General features: G+C 43.1%; 1 protein-coding gene across 5 annotated transcripts in view; it reads right to left on the reverse strand.

Annotated features, from left to right (window-relative positions):
- LOC134354765 (E-selectin-like) overlaps positions 1-19339 on the reverse strand; it is a 66718-nt gene that overhangs the window by 12756 nt on the left and 34623 nt on the right. For all 5 annotated transcript variants that reach the window (XM_063063995.1, XM_063063991.1, XM_063063993.1 and 2 more), the window contains 4 exons: positions 17947-18132; positions 16687-16872; positions 15828-16013; positions 832-1017 (listed from right to left, as the gene is read on the reverse strand). In XM_063063995.1, the coding sequence (XP_062920065.1) occupies positions 832-1017; positions 15828-16013; positions 16687-16872; positions 17947-18132 (744 nt within the window). The remainder of the gene's footprint in view (positions 1-831; positions 1018-15827; positions 16014-16686; positions 16873-17946; positions 18133-19339) is intronic.

Below are 19339 nucleotides of genomic sequence, written 5' to 3' on the forward strand. Positions count from 1 at the left end.
TATAAGATGATGAGAGGCATTGATTGTGTGGATAGTCAAAGGCTTTTTCCCAGGGCTGAAATGGCTAGCATGAGAGGGCACAGTTTTAAGGTGCTTGGAAGTAGGTACAGAGGAGATGTCAGGGGCAAGTTTTTATGCAGAGAGTGGTGAGTGCATGGAATGGGCTGCTGGCGATGGTGGTGGAGGCAGATACAATAGGGTCTTTTAAGAGACTCCTGGACAGGTACATGGAGCTCAGGAAAAATAAAGGGCTATGGGTAACCCTAGGTAATTTCTAAGGTAAGGAAATGTTCGGCACAGCTTTGTGGGTTGACGGGCATGTATTGTGCTGTAGGTTTTCTATGTTTCTATGTTCTACAGTGCAGTTCGAAAGCTAAAAGAGGACATATTTTCCACCAATTACAAAAAAAAGTCCATAATGATAACGTTTAAACAGTTGTCATTACAGCCACTTGCTCATCAATGTTTTAATATGCGGGTATTTGAAACATTAACTTGTTACCATCAAAAAATGTGAAGACGAATTGAGATCACAATCAATCTACTTGAGGAACTCATTGGATCAAGCAACATCTTTGGAGGGAAAGAATTTGCCAAAGTTTTGGAGTGTGACCCTGTATCGGAACAAATAATTCCTGAGACAGGATCTCATGCTCAAATATCGATAATACCTTTCTCCTAACAGATGCAGCTCAACCTGCTGAGTTCCTCTAATAGATTTTATTTTCCAGTCTCTTTGTTTTTTACACTATTTCTGAAAACATATACTGATGAAAACATCAATACTTTTTGGCATTCCAGTATGACCCAAGACTCATTAAACAAAACTACCTTCACAGGTTGGTATGGGTGATGACCACCTTCCAGAGCTGTCACACTGCAGACTCTCAGACCCGTTCAACGAGAACCCTGCTGCACAGCTATAAACGCAGACCGAGCGGAAAGTGAAGTCTCCACCTACATGCGAACAGTTCTGATATCCATTCTTGGGAAGCTTTGGAACCTCACACCTTACAGCTGAAGCAAAAAGTTAAAAATTGAGTAATGACTGCACATGCAAAACATGGCGCAGTGACACACATTATGTGGACAAACCTGCAGCACATTGTATTTGCAAATCTCACAAACAAGAGGGTAACTGGAGGATAACCTGCACTTCATTGCATTGGGTATTTTACCATTAGCTCCCACATGGGCAGATGCAAGGCACAATGTAACTAAGAGCTCATTCATAGAACATTCTCATTGCACCCAACCCTCATGACTGCACTGGAGAATCACTCTGGTCCATTCATGCTACGATTATTCCCACGCTCTCGAATGAAAATTGGCATCACTTAACATATCTTAAACACTGGCTTGCACAAAATTAGGTTTCCCATAAACTAGCACAATATCTTACAGAAGGAAAGGTTTTCTTAAACTGTGTTAATAAGTGGAACACTTCAATTTGAAATCTCCAGTGCTGTCATAGACTGTTTTAATGCTATTTGTTTTCTGATACTTACGGACATTTAAGAATAGTCAACCACATAAGTAATTAAAAAAACTAGAAATTTATAAATGTACTTCAATGCAAGTTTAATGAATAAAGAAAGTAAGACTGCTATTTCTCCTGATCCCCACATAGTCAAAAAATAAACTTTCAAGATAAACATAAAGCTAGAACATTCCTAGTCAGGAACCTCGATTTGTTATTCTTTGAATTACTGTATAACAACACATATTCTCATCTCCCACATCTGTGAAAGTGACAACTTGCCAGGGGACGTTTGAGGCAGTGTAATCGTTATCAATTTGAAGGAATGAGAGAAATCCAGTTGTGGTTATTATATAAAGGTTTCCCTGCAGTCTTCCACAGGGAATGTCATTGCCAGAGTCCTTCTCAACCACTCCTCTCAGTGGTTACAGAATGTACAATGTAGGTTGCTCCCATCCAGCTGTAAAATGGAGTCAAGATAACTACAAAGATTATATCAGTTATGCAAAGATTATAAAATACAAAGATTATATCAGTTATCTTGCATGTCTTTCTTTTTCCTGGTCTATTAATTGAGAGTGACTATGGCGTAGCAGTTGAAAGTTTGGCTTCTGGCAGAAATAGTTTCTATCGAATGTCTGTCATACAGGGTGAGATCTGGTGTCAATGCAGGTTGATGTCATGCTTGGCTGTGTCATCAGCCCAATACTTTAGAGTCATAGACAGGAATAGCTCAGAAACAGACACTTTAGCCCACCATGTCCTTCATGATGTTCCCTAATTTTTCTCGCTGCAATACTGTGATTCACCTCTAATATACTTCCAAGAGGAGTTGAACTAATCTACAGGGCAATGGAAAAATGTGTAATGTATGTCACCTCCACTCCAGAACCAAGGTTACCCCAAGCCCAGGCATTGCATTACACTATGAAGTCAACACCTGGGTACACACATGCTCCAAGGCTGAGCTCCAAGTCACTGCTGCTTTGTTGACTGAGCCGTATGATACTATTGGCTTTATAGTTAGCATGTACAAAGCAAACATCCTCTGTCACTCACCCCTGTAGACAACACTATCCACAGGATTTAACTGTTCATGATGAGACTTTGGAAGAGATAGATTACTTCCGGTATCTCAGGAGCCATCTCTCAGCAAAGTCAGCTTTCTGAACAAAAGAACATTTTGCGATCAAGGCATCATATCTGATACAAAGTCAGTAATGGTCTTGTCCTCTTGTATATTGTACATCTGAGAACAAGGCACCACAAAGTATTGTAGAGATATCACCAACATTCACTCTGCAAAGTCCACTAAAGGCACTAGCAGGAGAAAGGAACAAATGGTCCTGTTCTCTCCCAGGACAACAAGCGGACTCTCAAGGCTCAAATTGCACTGTTTCCTTTGACAGGTAGGCCACATAATTTGGTTGCCTTAACAGCAAAGTCACAAAAAGAACACTCTGCAACATTAAGATTTGAAACCATGTTTGAAATGTTTCCCCTGCACATCCAGTAACAGTAAGATTATAGGATGAAACATTTCAAAGATGTTCCTGGGGTTCAGTGAAAAAATGTAACATTCCCATTGGCCCATGTGGATCCTTAGCCCATGAGCAAAATTAAAAAGGGGCTGCCAAGGAGGTGGAAAAAATCTCAGGTCTATTTATTGACAGAACAAAAGGCCCAATATGAAAGGATAAAGGAGTCTTGCACCTCACAAACTACCCACCCCATTCGTTCTTGCAAGTATCTCCTATCCCACTTGTGGCTGATTCTGAGATCCTCTACTGGCCTCAAACAGAGCGGAAACCAATTATCCTTGACCTCAAGAGAGCACCTAGGATGGAAAATACACCGCTGAAGTAAGCACTCCTAACCGCTGGAAGACAACTTACAATTCACAAGATAGTACTGCATTGATAAACCCTGTGATAGCTGCAAACACAAGGAAATCTGCAGATGCTGGAATTTCAAGCAACATACATAAGAGTTGCTGGTGAACGCAGCAGGCCAGGCTGCATCTCTAGGAAGAGGTACAGTCGACGTTTCGGGCCGGGACCCTTGGTCAGGACTAACTGAAAGAAGAGATAGTAAGAGATTTGAAAGTGGGAGGGGGAGGGGGAGATCCGAAATGATAGGAGAAATCAGGAGGGGAGGGGTGGATCTAAGAGCTGGAGAAAGGAGAAGATCATGGGACGGGAAGCCTGGGGAAAAAGAGAAGGGGGAGGGGAGCCCGGAGGGTGGAGAGCAGGCAAGGAGTTATAGTGAGAGGGACAGAGGGAGAAAAAAGAGAGAGAAAAAAAGGGGGGGGAATAAAAAATATATTTTAAAAAATATTAAATAAATAAATAAGGGATGGGGTAAGAAGGGGAGGAGGGGCATTAACGGAAGTTAGAGAAGTCAATATTCATGCCATCAGGTTGGAGGCTACCCAGACCGAATATAAGTTATAGAGTGTCATTCACACATTATGATCTCCCGATGGGCACTGCAGTCCACAAAGAACGTTTGAAGTATAGATATTGTAATAATTAGGAACCACAATGTAGGAACAAATAAATTGCACACACCGAGTCCTGCAACAGGACTAGAAAGGAAAGGTGAGGCAAAGCTTTATCAGCCTTCCCAGATAGATGTAAAAGTTCGAATTGCACAGTGAGGATATCATGCCATCCTTCCCAATGTTATGTGAAATACCATCCCTAAAAACGCCTAAAGTATTTTATATCTGGTTGCAGTTCTGAGACTCGGTGTGTGCAATTTATTTGTTCCTGCATTGTGGTTCCTAATTATTACAATATCTATACTTCAAACGTTCTTTGTGGACTGCAGTGCCCATCGGGAGATCATAACGTGTGAATGACACTCTATAACTTATATTCGATCTGGGTAGCCTCCAACCTGATGGCATGAATATTGACTTCTCTAACTTCTGTTAATGCCCCTCCTCCCCTTCACACCCCAGCCCTTATTTATTTATTTAATATTTTTTAATTCCCCCCCCCCTTTTTCCCCTCTCTCTTTTTTCTCCCTCTGTCCCTCTCACTATAACCCCTTGCCTGCTCTCCACCCTCCGGGCTCCCCTCCCCCCTTCTCTTTCTCCCCAGGCTTCCCATCCCATGATCCTCTCCCTTCTCCAGCTCTTGGCTCCACCCCTCCCCTCCTGTCTTCTCCTATCATTTTGGATCTCCCCCTCCCCCTCCCCCTCCCACTTTCAAATCTCTTGCTAACTCTTCCTTCAGTTAGTCCTGACGAAGGGTCCCGGCCCGAAACGTCGACTGTACCTCTTCCTAGAGATGCTGCCTGGCCTGCTGCGTTCACCAGCAACTTTTATGTGTGTTGCTTGTGATAGCTGTTAAGTTTTGTAACTTCAGAACATTAAATTAATTCAAAAGAAGACACAGGAGTCCAGGAATGCAGGTCTAGCTTGGTGTTTACTTTAAGTGAAACACACGTTATCATGCAGTAGCATTGTGATGCATGCAATTTGAGTATTTCATGTACCCCATAATGAATTATTGAAACGAGCAATGCTTGAACAAACAAGATAGTTTCAAGACTACTGAAATATTATTTAAATATTAAATGCACTGCTGCTGCTTAGCTATAAACTCCAACTCAAAAGAGAATGCATCTCAGCCATATGCAGAATATAATATGCAACCCAACTACAATATACAGACATCCATAGCATAGTAAATTTTTAATTGTCCCATTCAGGCCTAAAGATTTAATTGCTGTGAAGGCTTTCTTACTCTTCTGGGATAATGTCTTTTCTGATGGGGGGGGGAGGGGGAAGGGATCAATCTGCTTGAGGGGAGAGACCTGTGGCTGTGAAACAATTTCAGGTTGTGGTGGTTATAGTTGTTGACTCTGAGACTGCAGGAAGTGGTTCTGACAGCGGTACCAGCTTTCTTTTCTAACATTTGATTCTGCTCTCCTCTAGTGGATTGATGTGCTGCCTCCAGGTGATATCGGACGCAAACTCCACTTTGTAGGACAGTGGTCCAGTTCCGTCCTTAATCTTTCTGCGTACCCACTTTTGATCATCTCTGTAGTCCTTCACCAGGACTCCTTGTCCAGGAGTGAAACATTGAACCTCCTTTTTTGAGGGGCGTTCAGTTTGCCCCCGCTGTTTGTCCCGAATACTCCTTCTGAGATTGGATTTGAAGAGATCCAAGCGTGAGCACAATGGATGACCCAGGAACAGCGTAACTGATGAGTTGTTGGTTGTGGACTGTGTTGCATTGTGATATACAAGGAGGAATCTGGTGAGCTTCTAATTCCGTGTCAGTGCAGTGTATTTTGCTCATTGCTCGCAGTGCATTCTTTAGACTCTGGACAAAGCTTTCCATCAAAGCCACTTGTAGTTGGGTGATATGCTGCAGATGTAATATGTCTTATTCCATTCATTTTTAGGAATGTTCCGCCACAAACTGTGATCCATTGTCACTGACTACGTGTTCTGGAACACCAGTCCTTGAGAAGATGCTTTTCAGCATATCAACACTGGATGGCTGTAGTGGAGGCTGACGGGAAAACTTCTGGCCACTTTGTAGCTGCATCCATTTCGACCAAGAAATGTGTGCCCATGAATGGTCTGGCAAAATTCAGATCAATCCTCTGCCAGAGCAATGCATGCCATTCCCAAGGATGGGCAAGTGCTACTCTTGGCATCCCAAACTGTGCATAGTAAGCTGCTCGATCTGCTGATCTATACCAGGCCGGAAAGCAAAGCTTTGGGCCAATACCTTCATTATTACCATGCCTAGATGATGCCTAGGAGCGTGTAGGTCCTCCAGTGCTTTAGCTTTCAACTTGGATAGTACAACAACTCTTAAGCCCCATATAAGGCAACGTCCATGAAGGGCAAGTTCATCTTGGCACTGGTAAAAATGGGGGAACTGGAGTTTCTGCTGCATATTCCAGCCATTATGGTAGACCTGAAACAGTATGGGGTTTTTTCTGGTGTGCCTTTGTATCATCTCTGCCTTAATAGGGTGACTTTTGCTTTGCGTTAGGGAGAATATGTCAAGAGTAGAGTCTATTTTTGTAATTTTTTTCTGGTATTTCCTTCCAAGGACAATCCATTAGCATTTCCATGATTTGTCATCCTCTTGAATTCATTCTGTAACAGAGCCCAGCTCTGCATTTGTGATCTGCTGTTAGTGGAACACCTTTCTGTGAATTGAAAATGAACAGTAGTTTTTAATCACCAGTAATGAGGATAAACTCTCTCCCATACATATACTGGTTAAAATGTTTTACACTCCAAACGAGACTCATGGTTTTTCTGTGCGTAATTTTTCTCTGCAGTGGTAAGGGAACGTGATGCAAAGGCTATGGGGCGTTAATTTCCATCACGCATAAAATGTGACATGACTGCATCTATTCCATAAGGTAAGGCGGCACAGACAAGCTTCACTGGACAATGCGGGTCATAATATGTCAATACATTCTCCGAGGTCACCATTTCCTTTTCCATTTTGAAAGCCAGTTCACACTTTGCTTTTTCCATTGCCATTTCCTCCTGATCTGCAGTAATGAGCTCAAGTGGGGGAGCATAGTAGCCGGATTTGGCAGGAACATGTTATAGTAGTTGGCAGATTCTAAAAAGGACCAGAACTTTGATATGTCCTTTAGCCTTGGGGCATCCACCGCTGCTTGAATTTTCTCAACACACTTGTGTAATTCTTGTGTGTCAATAGTGTGACCACAGTAAGTGATGCTTGATTTAAAGAATTCATACTTGTTGCGTCATGCTCTGAGCTCATAATCTTCTAATCTTTTAACACTGTCTTGAGGTTTTGGAGATGTTTCTTTCATCCTTATGGTTAACAATGATGTCATTCAGGTAACACTGAGTTCCTGGGCAGCCTTGTGACTCCAAGTCCATTGGTTTCTGCCAAAGTGCAGGTGAAGATACTACTCCTATTGCAGTGATAAAACCCTTTGTGAGGGTTTATAATGAGAAACACCTTGGAGTCTTCATCTATCTCCATCTGTAGGTGTGCTTCAGATAGGTCCATTTTGCTGAAGTGCATCCCTCCAGAAAGGTTTGCAAAGATATCCTCTATCCTGGGTAGAGAGTATTGATCTACTTCCAGTACTGGGTTGATGGTGACCATAAAATCACTACCGATCCCAACAGACGCATTCTTCTAGGCTACAGGGACCAATGGTGTTGCCCATGGGCTCCAGTCAACCTTGGAAAGAATTCCTTCAACCTCCATGTGATTTAGCTTGCTGGCTACCTTATCACAAATGGTATAAGGAACTGGACAGGCTTTGCAAAACTTTCTGTGCGGCATTTTCATTTAACACTATTTTACCCTTGATATGTTTGAGTTTTCCAGTGCTATCCTTGAACACTGCCGTGGCATCATCCAGTACCCTTCTCAATTCGCTTTCACTTGACTCTATTACACTGGATGTGGCTTGCGAATGGTGGATGGATCTCCAAATAAATTGTAGTTGGCTCAGCCAATCACATCCCCACAATACTGACTTTCCTGTTTTCACCACATACAAGCTTAATGTGATTTGTTGGTTGTTGTATTTCACAGTTATGAATGTCATTCCCACTGGAGTTAACATATATTTTCTCCAATATAAGTTCTTAGTTGAATATCTGCAGGCTTCAGTTTGATATCTTTGAAATGCTGTTCAAACTCATTTTGTGGAATGACTGAAACAACTGAACCAGTGTCATAACGTTCATGCAGATTAATGCTATTTTGGAACTGCAACTTGACTTTTTATCTTTTTCTCTTCCCTGCGCACACTATTTATTTTGATCAGCCTGAAATGCACTTCGTATGTGTCCTACTTTGTTAGATTTTCTGCAGATTTCACCTTTAAATCTGCATTGGTCTGGTGTATGTGAGCTGATGCCACAATGGTAACATAATTTGTTTGGCCAGGCTGGTTTCTGTTTTGGTGTTGCAATTTTGATCATGCTTACTTTCATTCCCGACTGTAACTCAATTGCCTCTCATTGAAACAGCAATTTCAACTGCTTTTTAAAACGTAAGTTGTGCTTCAGTTAGGAGCCATTCATGTATACTTCCTTCTAAGATTCCACATTAAATGATCTCTCAGTGTATCATTAAGGCCTTTCCAAACTGACAACGCTCAAATAATCTCTTCAATTCAGCCACATATGCTGAAATGGACTCTCCTTCTTTTTGATTCCGTTTATGAAAACTAAAGTGTTCTGCTATCAACAGTGGCTTTGGTTGTAAGTGTTCCTGCATTACTTTGACAGTATCAGCAAAACTCATATCTGTTGCTTTGGTTGGAGCAGTCAAGCTGTTTGCCTTTAAACCAAATGCACTTAGCAGCATTGGCTCTCGCTTCTCATAGGCGATTTAATTTGCTTCAAAATACTGTTCAATTTTCTCAGTATATAAAATCTAGTTATCTGTTGTGCAATCAAATTCACAAATCTTTCTGATGTAGCCAGCCATTTCTAACATTATTTATGATTATTATCATTTGGTACTCACCCTTTATGAACCCATGAATTCATCTGTTTTCTGCCTTTTTTTAATACTTGATTATGTCTTCCCTTCTGAAGAACTCATGCTGCACTGCTTTTAACTTGACTGCCTCTGCACGTGCTGGGCTGTATTCTTTACTTGCTATTCCTCACTGCTTTTTTTTAGTTCGAATGTCTCACTGCGCTTCAACAGGTCGATAGCCATCTCAGGTTTTCTTTTTAAAATACCTCACTGCCACTGTTATGTTTTGTAACTTCAAAACATTAAAGTAATTCAGGAATGCAGGTCTAACTTCGTGTTCACTTTAAGCAAGGCACACACATATCACATGATAGTGTGACAATGTATGCAATTCATGTATTTATGCATATACCTGTAAACAATTATTGAAACAACCAGGAAGGCTCAGTCAAACAATATATTTACAAGATTACTCAAATATTACTTAAATTATTAAATACACAACAATAGCTGACTAATATTGCTATTCACAGCCTATCACTTGTGACATTTCATGCATTGCACAATAGGAAAATCGCACGATGTACAATCTACATACAAATGCTCTCAATTTCTTAATAACTAATCATAACCTCAAATCCCGGGTGGAATTTGCTGAACTGCATAATATTTACAGAATGGCTGCACTTACATTATTTGCAAAAAAGTCTGTGCAAAGTACCTGAAACCCAATTAATTGCCGGTAACCAACAAGAATTCAAGAAATGCAGCTGCAATCTGTGCAAAGTCATCAAAGCAGTGAAATGACAATACGGGGACAAGATCCAGTCACAACTTTCCACCAACAACGCACGCAGCTTATGGCAAGGTCTGCACACCATCACAGACTTCAAAGCTAAGTGCAGGGGTGCTGCTAACATCGCTGCCTCTCTCCCGGGTAAGCTAAATCTTTTTTACTCTCGGTTCGACGTCACCAATAATGAGCCTGAGGAGAGCCACTGAAGCGACCTGCACCTTGGTCATCTCTGAGGCTGAAGTACGCAGGTGTTTCCAATGAGTCACAAGGCTGCGGGACCAGACAGCATTTCAGGGCGGGTACTCTGGATGTGGGCAGCACAACTGATAGGTGTGTTTACGGACATTTTTAATCTCTCCTTCTCCCAGTGTAGAGTACCCTCCTGTTTCAAAACATCCACCATTGTCCCTGTACCTAAAAAGACCCAGGTAACATGTCTGAACGACTGGCGTCCTGTCACCTCAATAATAAGCAAATGATTTGAGAGGCTGGTCAAGGACTAGATCTGCAGCATGCTACCACCCACACTGGACCCTGTACAATTCGCCTACCGACACAACTAATTGACAGATGATGCAATAGCCACAGCTCTACACACTGTCCTTACACACCTGGAGAAGAGGGATGCTTATGTGAGAATTCTGTTCTTGGATGACAATTCAGCATTCAGCACCATAATTCCCTCCAGGTTTGACAAGCGACCTCGGCCTTCACCCTACCTTGTGCATCTTGATCCTGGACTTCCTGTCAGATGCCCGGCAGGTGGCAAGAGTGGGCTCCCTCACCCCTGACCCTCAACACAGGACAGCGCAGAGAGTTTAAAAAGGAGACCACCCTATACAGCAGGCAGCTGTCAGAGCGGGCAGCGGAGTGAGTGGTAGCAGAGTGTAGGGCTTTGGCTTCAACGGGCTTCGGCGGTAAACGGGAAGAGGCAAGAGCGAAGCACCAACTCTTCCCCCCCCCCCTTAGCGAATTGGCCTGAACAGATAGGAACAGCAGGGCTCTCACAGCTAACGGTACGAGCTAACGGTTTAAAAAGTTTGTGTGTTTGGCAAGGTAAGTGGGTGAGTAGACTTATTTTTCCTGTTTCATTCCTGTAGAATTAGATAGCATGCCTGCAGGGTTAGTGCTTTGTTCAAGGTGTCAGATGTGGGAATCCTGGGAGACCTCCAGCCTCCCTGATGGCCACATCTGTGCCAGGTGCACGAGATGCAGCTCCTCAGAGACCGTGTTAGGGATCTGGAGCTGCAGCTTGATGACCTACTGCTTATCAGGGAAAGTGAAGAGGTGATAGACAGGAGCTACAGGGAGGTAGTCATCCCTAGGCTACAGGGGTCAGAAAACTGGGTGACTGTCAGGAGAGGGAAGGAAAATGCCCGGATGGTGCAGAGCACACCTGTGGCTGTCCCCCTCAGCAACAAATATCTTGTTCTAGATGCTGTTGAGGGGGATGACCTGACAGGGGATGCCCATGGTGACCGGGTCTCTGGCACTGAGCCTGGCGCTGTTGTGCAAGAGGGAAGGAGGGAGAAGAGGAATGCGGTAGTCATAGGGGCTTCCAGAGTCAGGGGAACAGACAGGAGATTCTGTGAGCCTGATAGAGATACCCACATGGTGTGTTGCCTCCCAGGTGCCAGGGTACGGGATGTCTCAGATCGGGTTCAGAATATTCTGAAGGGAGAGGGCGAGCAGCCAGTTGTCTTGGTACATGTTGGTACCAATGACATAGATAGGACAAGAAAGGAGGTCCTGAAGAGAGATTTCTGGGAGTTAGGAAGGAAGCTGAGAAGCAGGACCTCCAGGGTGGTAATCTCGGGATTGCTACCTGTGCTACGTGCTAGCGAGGGCAAGAATAGTAGGATCAGGCAGATGAATGCGTGGCTGAGAGACTGGTGCAGGGGGCAAGGCTTCAGATTCTTGGATCATTGGGATCTCTTCTGGGGGAAGTATGACCTGTTCAAAATGGACAGGTTACACATGAACCTGAAGGGTCCAATATCCTGGTGGGAAGGTTTAATAGAGCTGTTAGGGAGGGTTTAAACTAATTTGGCAGAGGGATGGGAACCGGAATGATAGAGCGGAGGAAGGGGAAAACAGAAATAAGTCTAAGATAGTGAGCAGTAAAGATGTCAGGAAAGACAGGCAGGTGATGGGGCAAATTTGTAGACATTGGGATGAGTTGCAGTGCAATAAAGTTGCAGTGAAATCAAAGCGAAAAGTACCAAATACTGGTCTTAAGGTGTTGTACTTAAATGCATGCAGCATAAGGAATAAGGTGGACGATCTTGTCGTACAGCTACATGATTGGCAGGTATGATATTGTGGCCATCACTGAGACCTGGCTAAAGGATGCATGTCTCTGGGAACTGAACATCCAAGGATACATGGTGTATCGGAAGGATAGGAAGGTAGGCAGAGGGGGAGGCATGGCTTTATTGGTAAGAAATGATATTAAATCATTAGAAAGAGGTGATATAGGATCGGAAGGTGCAGAATCTTTATGGGTTGAGCTAAGAAATTGCAGGGGTAAAAGGACCCTGATGGCAGTTATTTATAGGCCTCCAAACAGCTGCAGTGATGTGGACTACAAATTACAACAGGAAATAGAAAAGGCTTGTCAGAAGGGCAGTGTTATGATAATTGTGGGGGATTTTAACATGCGAGTGGATTGGGAAAATCAGGTCGGCACTGGATCTCAAGAGAGAATATTTGTAGAATGTCTGCAAGATGGCTTTTTAGAACAGCTTGTTGTTGAGCCCACTAGGGGATCGGCTGTACTGGATTAGGTATTGTGTAATGAACCGGAGGTGATTAGAGAGATTGAGGTGAAGGAACCCTTAGGAGGCAGTGATCATAACATGATTGAGTTCACTGTGAAATTTGAAAAAGAGAAGCCGAAATCTGATGTGTTGGTATTTCAGTGGAGTAAAGGAAATTATAGTGGCATTAGAGAGGAACTGGCCAAAGTTGACTGGAAAGGGACACTGGCGGGAAGGACGGCAGAGCAGCAGTGGCTGGAGTTTATGTGAGAAATGAGGAAGGTGCAAGACGGTATATTCCAAAAAAGAAGAAATTTTCGAATGGAAAAAGGATGCAACCGTGGCTGGCAAGAGAAGTCAAAGCCAAAGTTAAAGCAAAGGAGAGGGCATACAAGGAAGCAAAAATTAGTGGGAAGACAGAGGATTGGGAATTTTTTAAAAGCTTAAAAAAGGAAACTAAGAAGGTAATTAAGAGGGAAAAGATTAACTATGAAAGGAAGCTAGCAAATAATATCAAAGAGGATACTAAAAGCTTTTTCAAGTATATAAAGAATAAAAGACAAGCGAAAGTAGATATAGGACCGATGGAAAATGATGCTGGAGAAATTGTAATGGGAAATAAGGAGATGGCAGAAGAACTGAACGAGTATTTTGCATCAGTATCACTGAGGAAGACATCAGCAGTATACTGGACACTCAAGGGTGGCAGGGAAGAGAAGTGTGCGCAGTCACAATTACGACAGAGAAAGTACTCAGGAAGCTGAATAGTCTAAAGGTAGATAAATCTCCCGGACCAGATGGAATGCACCCTCATGTTCTGAAGGAAGTAGCTGTGGAGATTGCGGAAGCATTAGTGATGATCTTTCAAAAGTCGATAGATTCTGGCATGGTTCCGGAGGACTGGAAGATTGCAAATGTCACTCCGCTGTTTAAGAAGGAGGCAAGGAAGCAAAAAGGAAATTATAGACCTGTTAGCTTGACATCGGTGGTTGGGAAGTTGTTGGAGTCGATTGTCAAGGATGAGGTTACAGAGTACCTGGAGGCATATGACAAGATAGGCAGAACTCTGCATGGATTCCTTAAAGGAAAATCCTGCCTGACAAACCTATTACAATTTTTTGAGGAAATTACAAGTAGGCTAGACAAGGGAGGTGCAGTGGATGTTGTATATTTGGATTTTCAGAAGGTCTTTGACAAGGTGCCACACATGAGGCTACTTATCAAGATAAGAGCCCATGGAATTACGGCAAGTTACATACGTGGATAGAGCGTTGGCTGATTGGCAGGAAACAGAGAGTGGGAATAAAGGGATCCTGTTCTGGTTGGCTGCCGGTTCCCAGTGGTGTTCCACGGTGGTCCGTGTTGGGGCTGCTTCTTTTTACATCGTACATCAACGATTTGGATTATGGAATAGATGGCTTTGTGGCTAAGTTTGCTGACGATACGAAGATAGGTGGAGGGGCTGGTAGTGCTGAGGAAACAGAGAGTCTGCAGAGAGACTTGGATAGATTGGAAGAATGGGCAAAGAAGTGGCAAATGAATTACAATGTTGAAAAGTGTATGGTTCTGCACTTTGGCAGAAGAAATAAATGGGCAGACTATTATTTAAATAGGGAGAGAATTCAAAGTTCCGAGATACAACGGGACTTGGGAGTCCTCGTACAGGATACCTTTAAGGTTAACTTCCAGGTTGAGTCGGTTGTGAAGAAGGCGAATGCAATGTTGGCATTCATTTCTAGAGGAAGAGAGTATAGGAGCAGGGACGTGATTTTGAGGCTCTACAAGGCGCTGGTGAGACCTCACTTGGAGTACTGTGGACAGTTTTGCTCTCCTTATTTAAGAAAGGATGTGCTGACGTTGGAGAGGGTACAGAGAAGATTCACTAGAATGATTCCGGGAATGAGAGGGTTAACATATGAGCAACATTTGTCCGCTCTTGGACTGTATTCCTTGGAGTTTAGAAGAATGAGGGGAGATCTCATAGAAACATTTCGAATGTTGAAAGGCATGGACAGAGTGGATGTGGCAAAGTTGTTTCCCATGATGGAGGAGTCTAGTACGAGAGGGCATGACCTAAGGATTGAAGGGCGCCCATTCAGAACAGAAATGCGAAGAAATTTTTTTAGTCAGAGGCTGGTGGATCTATGAAATTTGTTGCCACGGGCGGCAGTGGAGGCCAAGTCATTGGGTGTATTTAAGGCAGAGATTGATAGGTATCTGAGTAGCCAGGGCATCAAAGGTTATGGTGAGAAGATGGGAGAGTGGAACTAAATGGGAGAATGGATCAGCTCATGATAAAATGGCGGAGCAGACTCGATGGGCCAAGTGACCGACTTCTGCTCCTTTGTCTTATTGTCTAATTAAACTGAATTCAATTCAATTCTTGTCATAGTTTCTAATATATGCAAATAAGCGACTTACATTGCACATAAAATTATCTATTTTAGGCTAGAAACTTAGCTAAGCAATAACAAGTTCCTTTACATTAGAAATGGCAGGTAAAAAGCCTTCATTCACATCAAACCCAAGAGATTTCTGTTCGATTGCAGTGGTGAAATTTGAAAGCAACAGAGCTTGTGAGAGGATTTTGGATTGCTGATAGTAGTTGAATTTTTATGTTTGGTTTTACATGCTCAAAATGTTACTACTGCCGAGATGAGGACAAAGAGCAACACTTGTGCTTTCATTATTACCACCGACCTATTACAAATTATAAAATTAATTGTATACCATGAAAATCAAATTATATCTACCAGCATAAATTATTGGAAAAGTGATCCTGATTATTCTTAGAAAAAAAAGGTAATTATAGTGCAGTTCTAAAGCAGAGAGAAGACCTATGTATCTGCCAATTACTAAATAATTGACAATGATGATAATATTTAAATGAACTGACATCACTTTTTCTCACTCATCAACAACAAATCATGGTGTGATTTGAAACACTTGATTAACAATATCAAGAAACGATGAATATAAATTTGAAGCAACAATCTATTAGAGGAAGTTAGCGGGTCAAGCAACATCTGTGCAGGGAATGAATTTGCCAATGTTTTGGGTTGAGACCTTGTGTCAGGACAAATAAGTCCTTCCTCCACACAGATACTGCTCGATTCACTGAGCTCTTCCAGCAGATTGGTTGTTGTTCCAGACTACAGTATCAGTATCTGCAGACTGCTGTGTCTCAAATACAAATGTGTCTTCTGTGCTTTACATACTATTCTTGAAACCACATATGCAAAATTAATATTTTTCTGTACTCCAGTATGACCCAGAACTTCAACTGGAAATAGACAGAATTATGTAAATGCATACTAAACAAAGACCACCTTCGCAAGTTGGGGTGGGTGACGACCACCTTCCAGAGCTGTTACACTGCAGATTGTCTAACCCGTTCAACGAGAACCCTTCTGCACAGCTGTAGACACAGACTGAGCGGAAAGTGAAGTTGCCACCTACATGGGAACAGTTCTGATAACCATTTGCAGGAAGCTTTGGAACATCACACTTCACAGCTGAAACAGAAAGTGAAGAATTGAGTGGTAAGTGCACTTATGCAAAATGTGTTACATTAAAAATTCTCAAAGCACCTTATCCAGTGTAGTGACACACATTATGTGGGGAAACCTGCATTATATTGTACTTGCACATCTCATAAACAATAGAATAATTGGTGGACTTTGCATTTTATTCCACCGGGTATTTCAGCATCTGCTCTGCGTGGGCGGTTGCAAGGCAAAGCACTTCACTCATAGTGCTCTTGACATTAGACCTGACCTTCGTGACTGCACTGGAGAATCACTCGGTTCCATGCATACAGTCACGCTATAGTGTCAGTGTATTGTGATCATACTCAAGACATCCATTGAAAAGTGGTATCACTCATCAAAACATAAACACTGCTCTGCATAAAGCTGGGTTTCCATACAATATTTTATCAAAGACGTGATTTTCTTGAGTTTTGTTAATAAGAAGAACACTTTAATTTTGAGAGTTCACTGCTGTCAGAGGTCTTTGTAGAGCTTTGTATTCTTTTCTGATACTTAAAAGGCATTTTAAAAAAGTCCAACTAAACAATTAAAAGTAGAAATTAAGAAGGAGCGTATTAATATCAAAGTCAAGATTGAGCTTACTGTCATGGGAAGGGACAGAATTGTGCAAAAACATATTAAACAAAGAATACAGTACCTTCGCAAGTGGGGATGGGTGATGACCACTTTCCAGAGCTGTTACACTGCAGACTCTCTGACCCGATCAACGAGAACCCTTCTGCACAGCTATAAACACAGACTGAGCGGAAAGTGAAGTCTCCACCTGGATGGGAACAGTTCTGATATCCATTCGCTGGAAGCTTTGGAACATCACACCTCACCGCTGAAACGGAAAGTTAAGAATTGAATAATAAGTGCACTTATGCAGAATGTGCCAAATTTGAAATTCTCAAGGCATCTTATCCAGTGTAGTGACACACAGTATGTGGGGAAACCTGCATTATATTGTACTTGTACATCTCACAAACAGGAAGGTAACTGGAGAACGCTCCATACTTCACATCATTGAATATTTTAACATCTCCTCCGATATGAACAATCAGCCGTTCTTTGTTAACTCCAGCTACCACCTCCCAGCCTCTGATGCTATTTTCATTCTTCCCTTCTCCATCTGCCTGTCATCCCTCTTGTCTGCACCCTCCTATTGCTTATCAGCTCTTGCTTCGCCTGTCCCCCCCTCTTCATTTTGGCTATCTCCCCTCTTTCTCTCGATCCAGAGTAAGGGTCTCGACCCTAAATATTACCAATCCACTTCCCTCCGGAGGAGCTGTCTGACCAGCTGAGTTCACACAGAGGCTTTGCTTTTTGCTGCATGACCTTACATCTACAATCTCTGGTGTCACTGGTGGAGGAAGATGTTACCAGGGAAATCAAACTTTTATAGCATTGGAAAGACTTCCTAAATGCAATAAGATAAAATCTAACCTGAAAAGCATCCTTTCATTTATATGAGTGTGTCAATTCAAATACGAATGCACTGTCTATACTGGTATGGGCATGTGATGAGTCAAACCTGGGAAAATGTTGAGTGGTTGCACACAAAATGCATTTGGTCTCACCCACCGTGAACTCAGTGCTGAATGTAGAGGAAGAGAGGGAGGTGAGATGAGCTGACACCTAACCCTACAGAGGTTTAAGTGCAGGCATCAGCAATGTGCTAGCTTTTGCACTATAGCTAGCTGGCAACTCTCCATCAAACCTCTTGAATTTTGAGAGCTCGCGCCTGTCAAAGGTCTTTGGAAGGCTTTGTTTTTGTTTCCTGATACTTAAAAAAGTCCAACTAGGCTTAATTAAAAGTAGAAATGAAGTAGAACTGTACTAATATCACAGTCAAAGTTGAGTTTTACTGTCATGGAAAGGGACAAAATTGTGGAAATGCAGATTAATCAAAGATCACCTTCACACGTTGGTACAGGGGATGACCACTTTCCAGAGCTTTCACATTGCTGTCTCTCCGACCCGACCAAGGAAAACCCTTCTGCACAGCTATAAACACAGACTGAGCGGAAAGTGAAGTCTCCACCTGGATGGGAACAGTTCTGATATCCATTCGCTGGAAGCTTTGGAACATCACAGCTCACCGCTGAAACGGAACATGGATGTTTGAGTAATAAATGCGCTTAATATATTCTCAAAGCACTTCACCAGTGCAGTGACACCTATTACATGGGGCCAGGCATCAGCACATTGCACTTGCAGATGTCACAAACAGGAGGGTAAACTGGAGCTCACTCCACACTTCACTGTATTGACTGTTTTAGCATCTGTTTTATGTGAATGGTCAAGCTGTCGTCAGCCATTCTTTGTTAACTCGGGCTACCACCTCCCAGCCTCTGATGCTATTTTCATTCTTCCCTTCTCCATCTGCCTGTCACCCTCCTTGTCTGCATCCTCCTGTCACTTATTAGCTCTTGCTCCACCCGTCCCCTACCTCTTTGATCTGGCTATCTCCCCACTTTCTCTCGATCCAGAGTACAGGACTTGACCCTAAATGTTACCCATCTCCTTTGAGGTACCTTCTGACCAGCTGAGTTCACACAGAGGCCAGCTTTTTGCTGCATAAACTAGCATCTACAATCTCTGGTGTCTCTGTGAGTGTTGTAGTATAGAGAGACCAAGGGGTACGAGTACATAGTTCCCTGTCCGTCATGGTCCGGATTGTGGTCCGCATTCTGGTTCACGGTCCGGTCCGTGGACTCAGGACTTCGGGTCTTCCAGCTGTCCCTCATTTGGTTGACTTAATCATAGGCACCTGATTCCCATCTTGGGGCTTGAAGATAAGTGGCCTTGGGGTTGAGTGTGGGCTGCTGGTTTGTCTTGTCAGTCCCCCTTGGAACAACCTGCTGATGAAAGGCTGGTGAAACCATTTGTGATCTCTAGGCCTGGTTGGAGGACCACTGCTTCATGAAGCCTGTTTGCCACTCGTCAGAGCAGTCATCGTGGTATGGATTCGGCCGTTTCTGTAGCCAGCCAAAATTGCTGGCTGCCCCAAGACTCAGAGCCACCCCGGATTGAGCTCCTTTCCTGTCCTTGCCTCCACTGGGTAAGCCAGGCTGTAATTGCCATTACCCTGTGGTTGGTTCTGTCCCTTCCTGTCCCTTGCCTCCGACGGGTAAGCCAGGCCGATTGCCGTTACCCTGCGGTTGGTTCTGTCCCTTCCTGTCTCTTGCCTCCGTAGGGTAAGCAGGCCATTTGCCGTTACCCTGTGGTTGGGTCCGTCCCTCCCTGTCCATTGCCTCTGTGGGGTGAAGTTCTGTGTCCTGCCCAGGAGATGCTTCAAGAACATAAAC

The sequence above is a fragment of the Mobula hypostoma genome, chromosome 12 (assembly GCF_963921235.1).
Source record: "Mobula hypostoma chromosome 12, sMobHyp1.1, whole genome shotgun sequence".
Taxonomy (NCBI): domain Eukaryota; kingdom Metazoa; phylum Chordata; class Chondrichthyes; order Myliobatiformes; family Myliobatidae; genus Mobula; species Mobula hypostoma.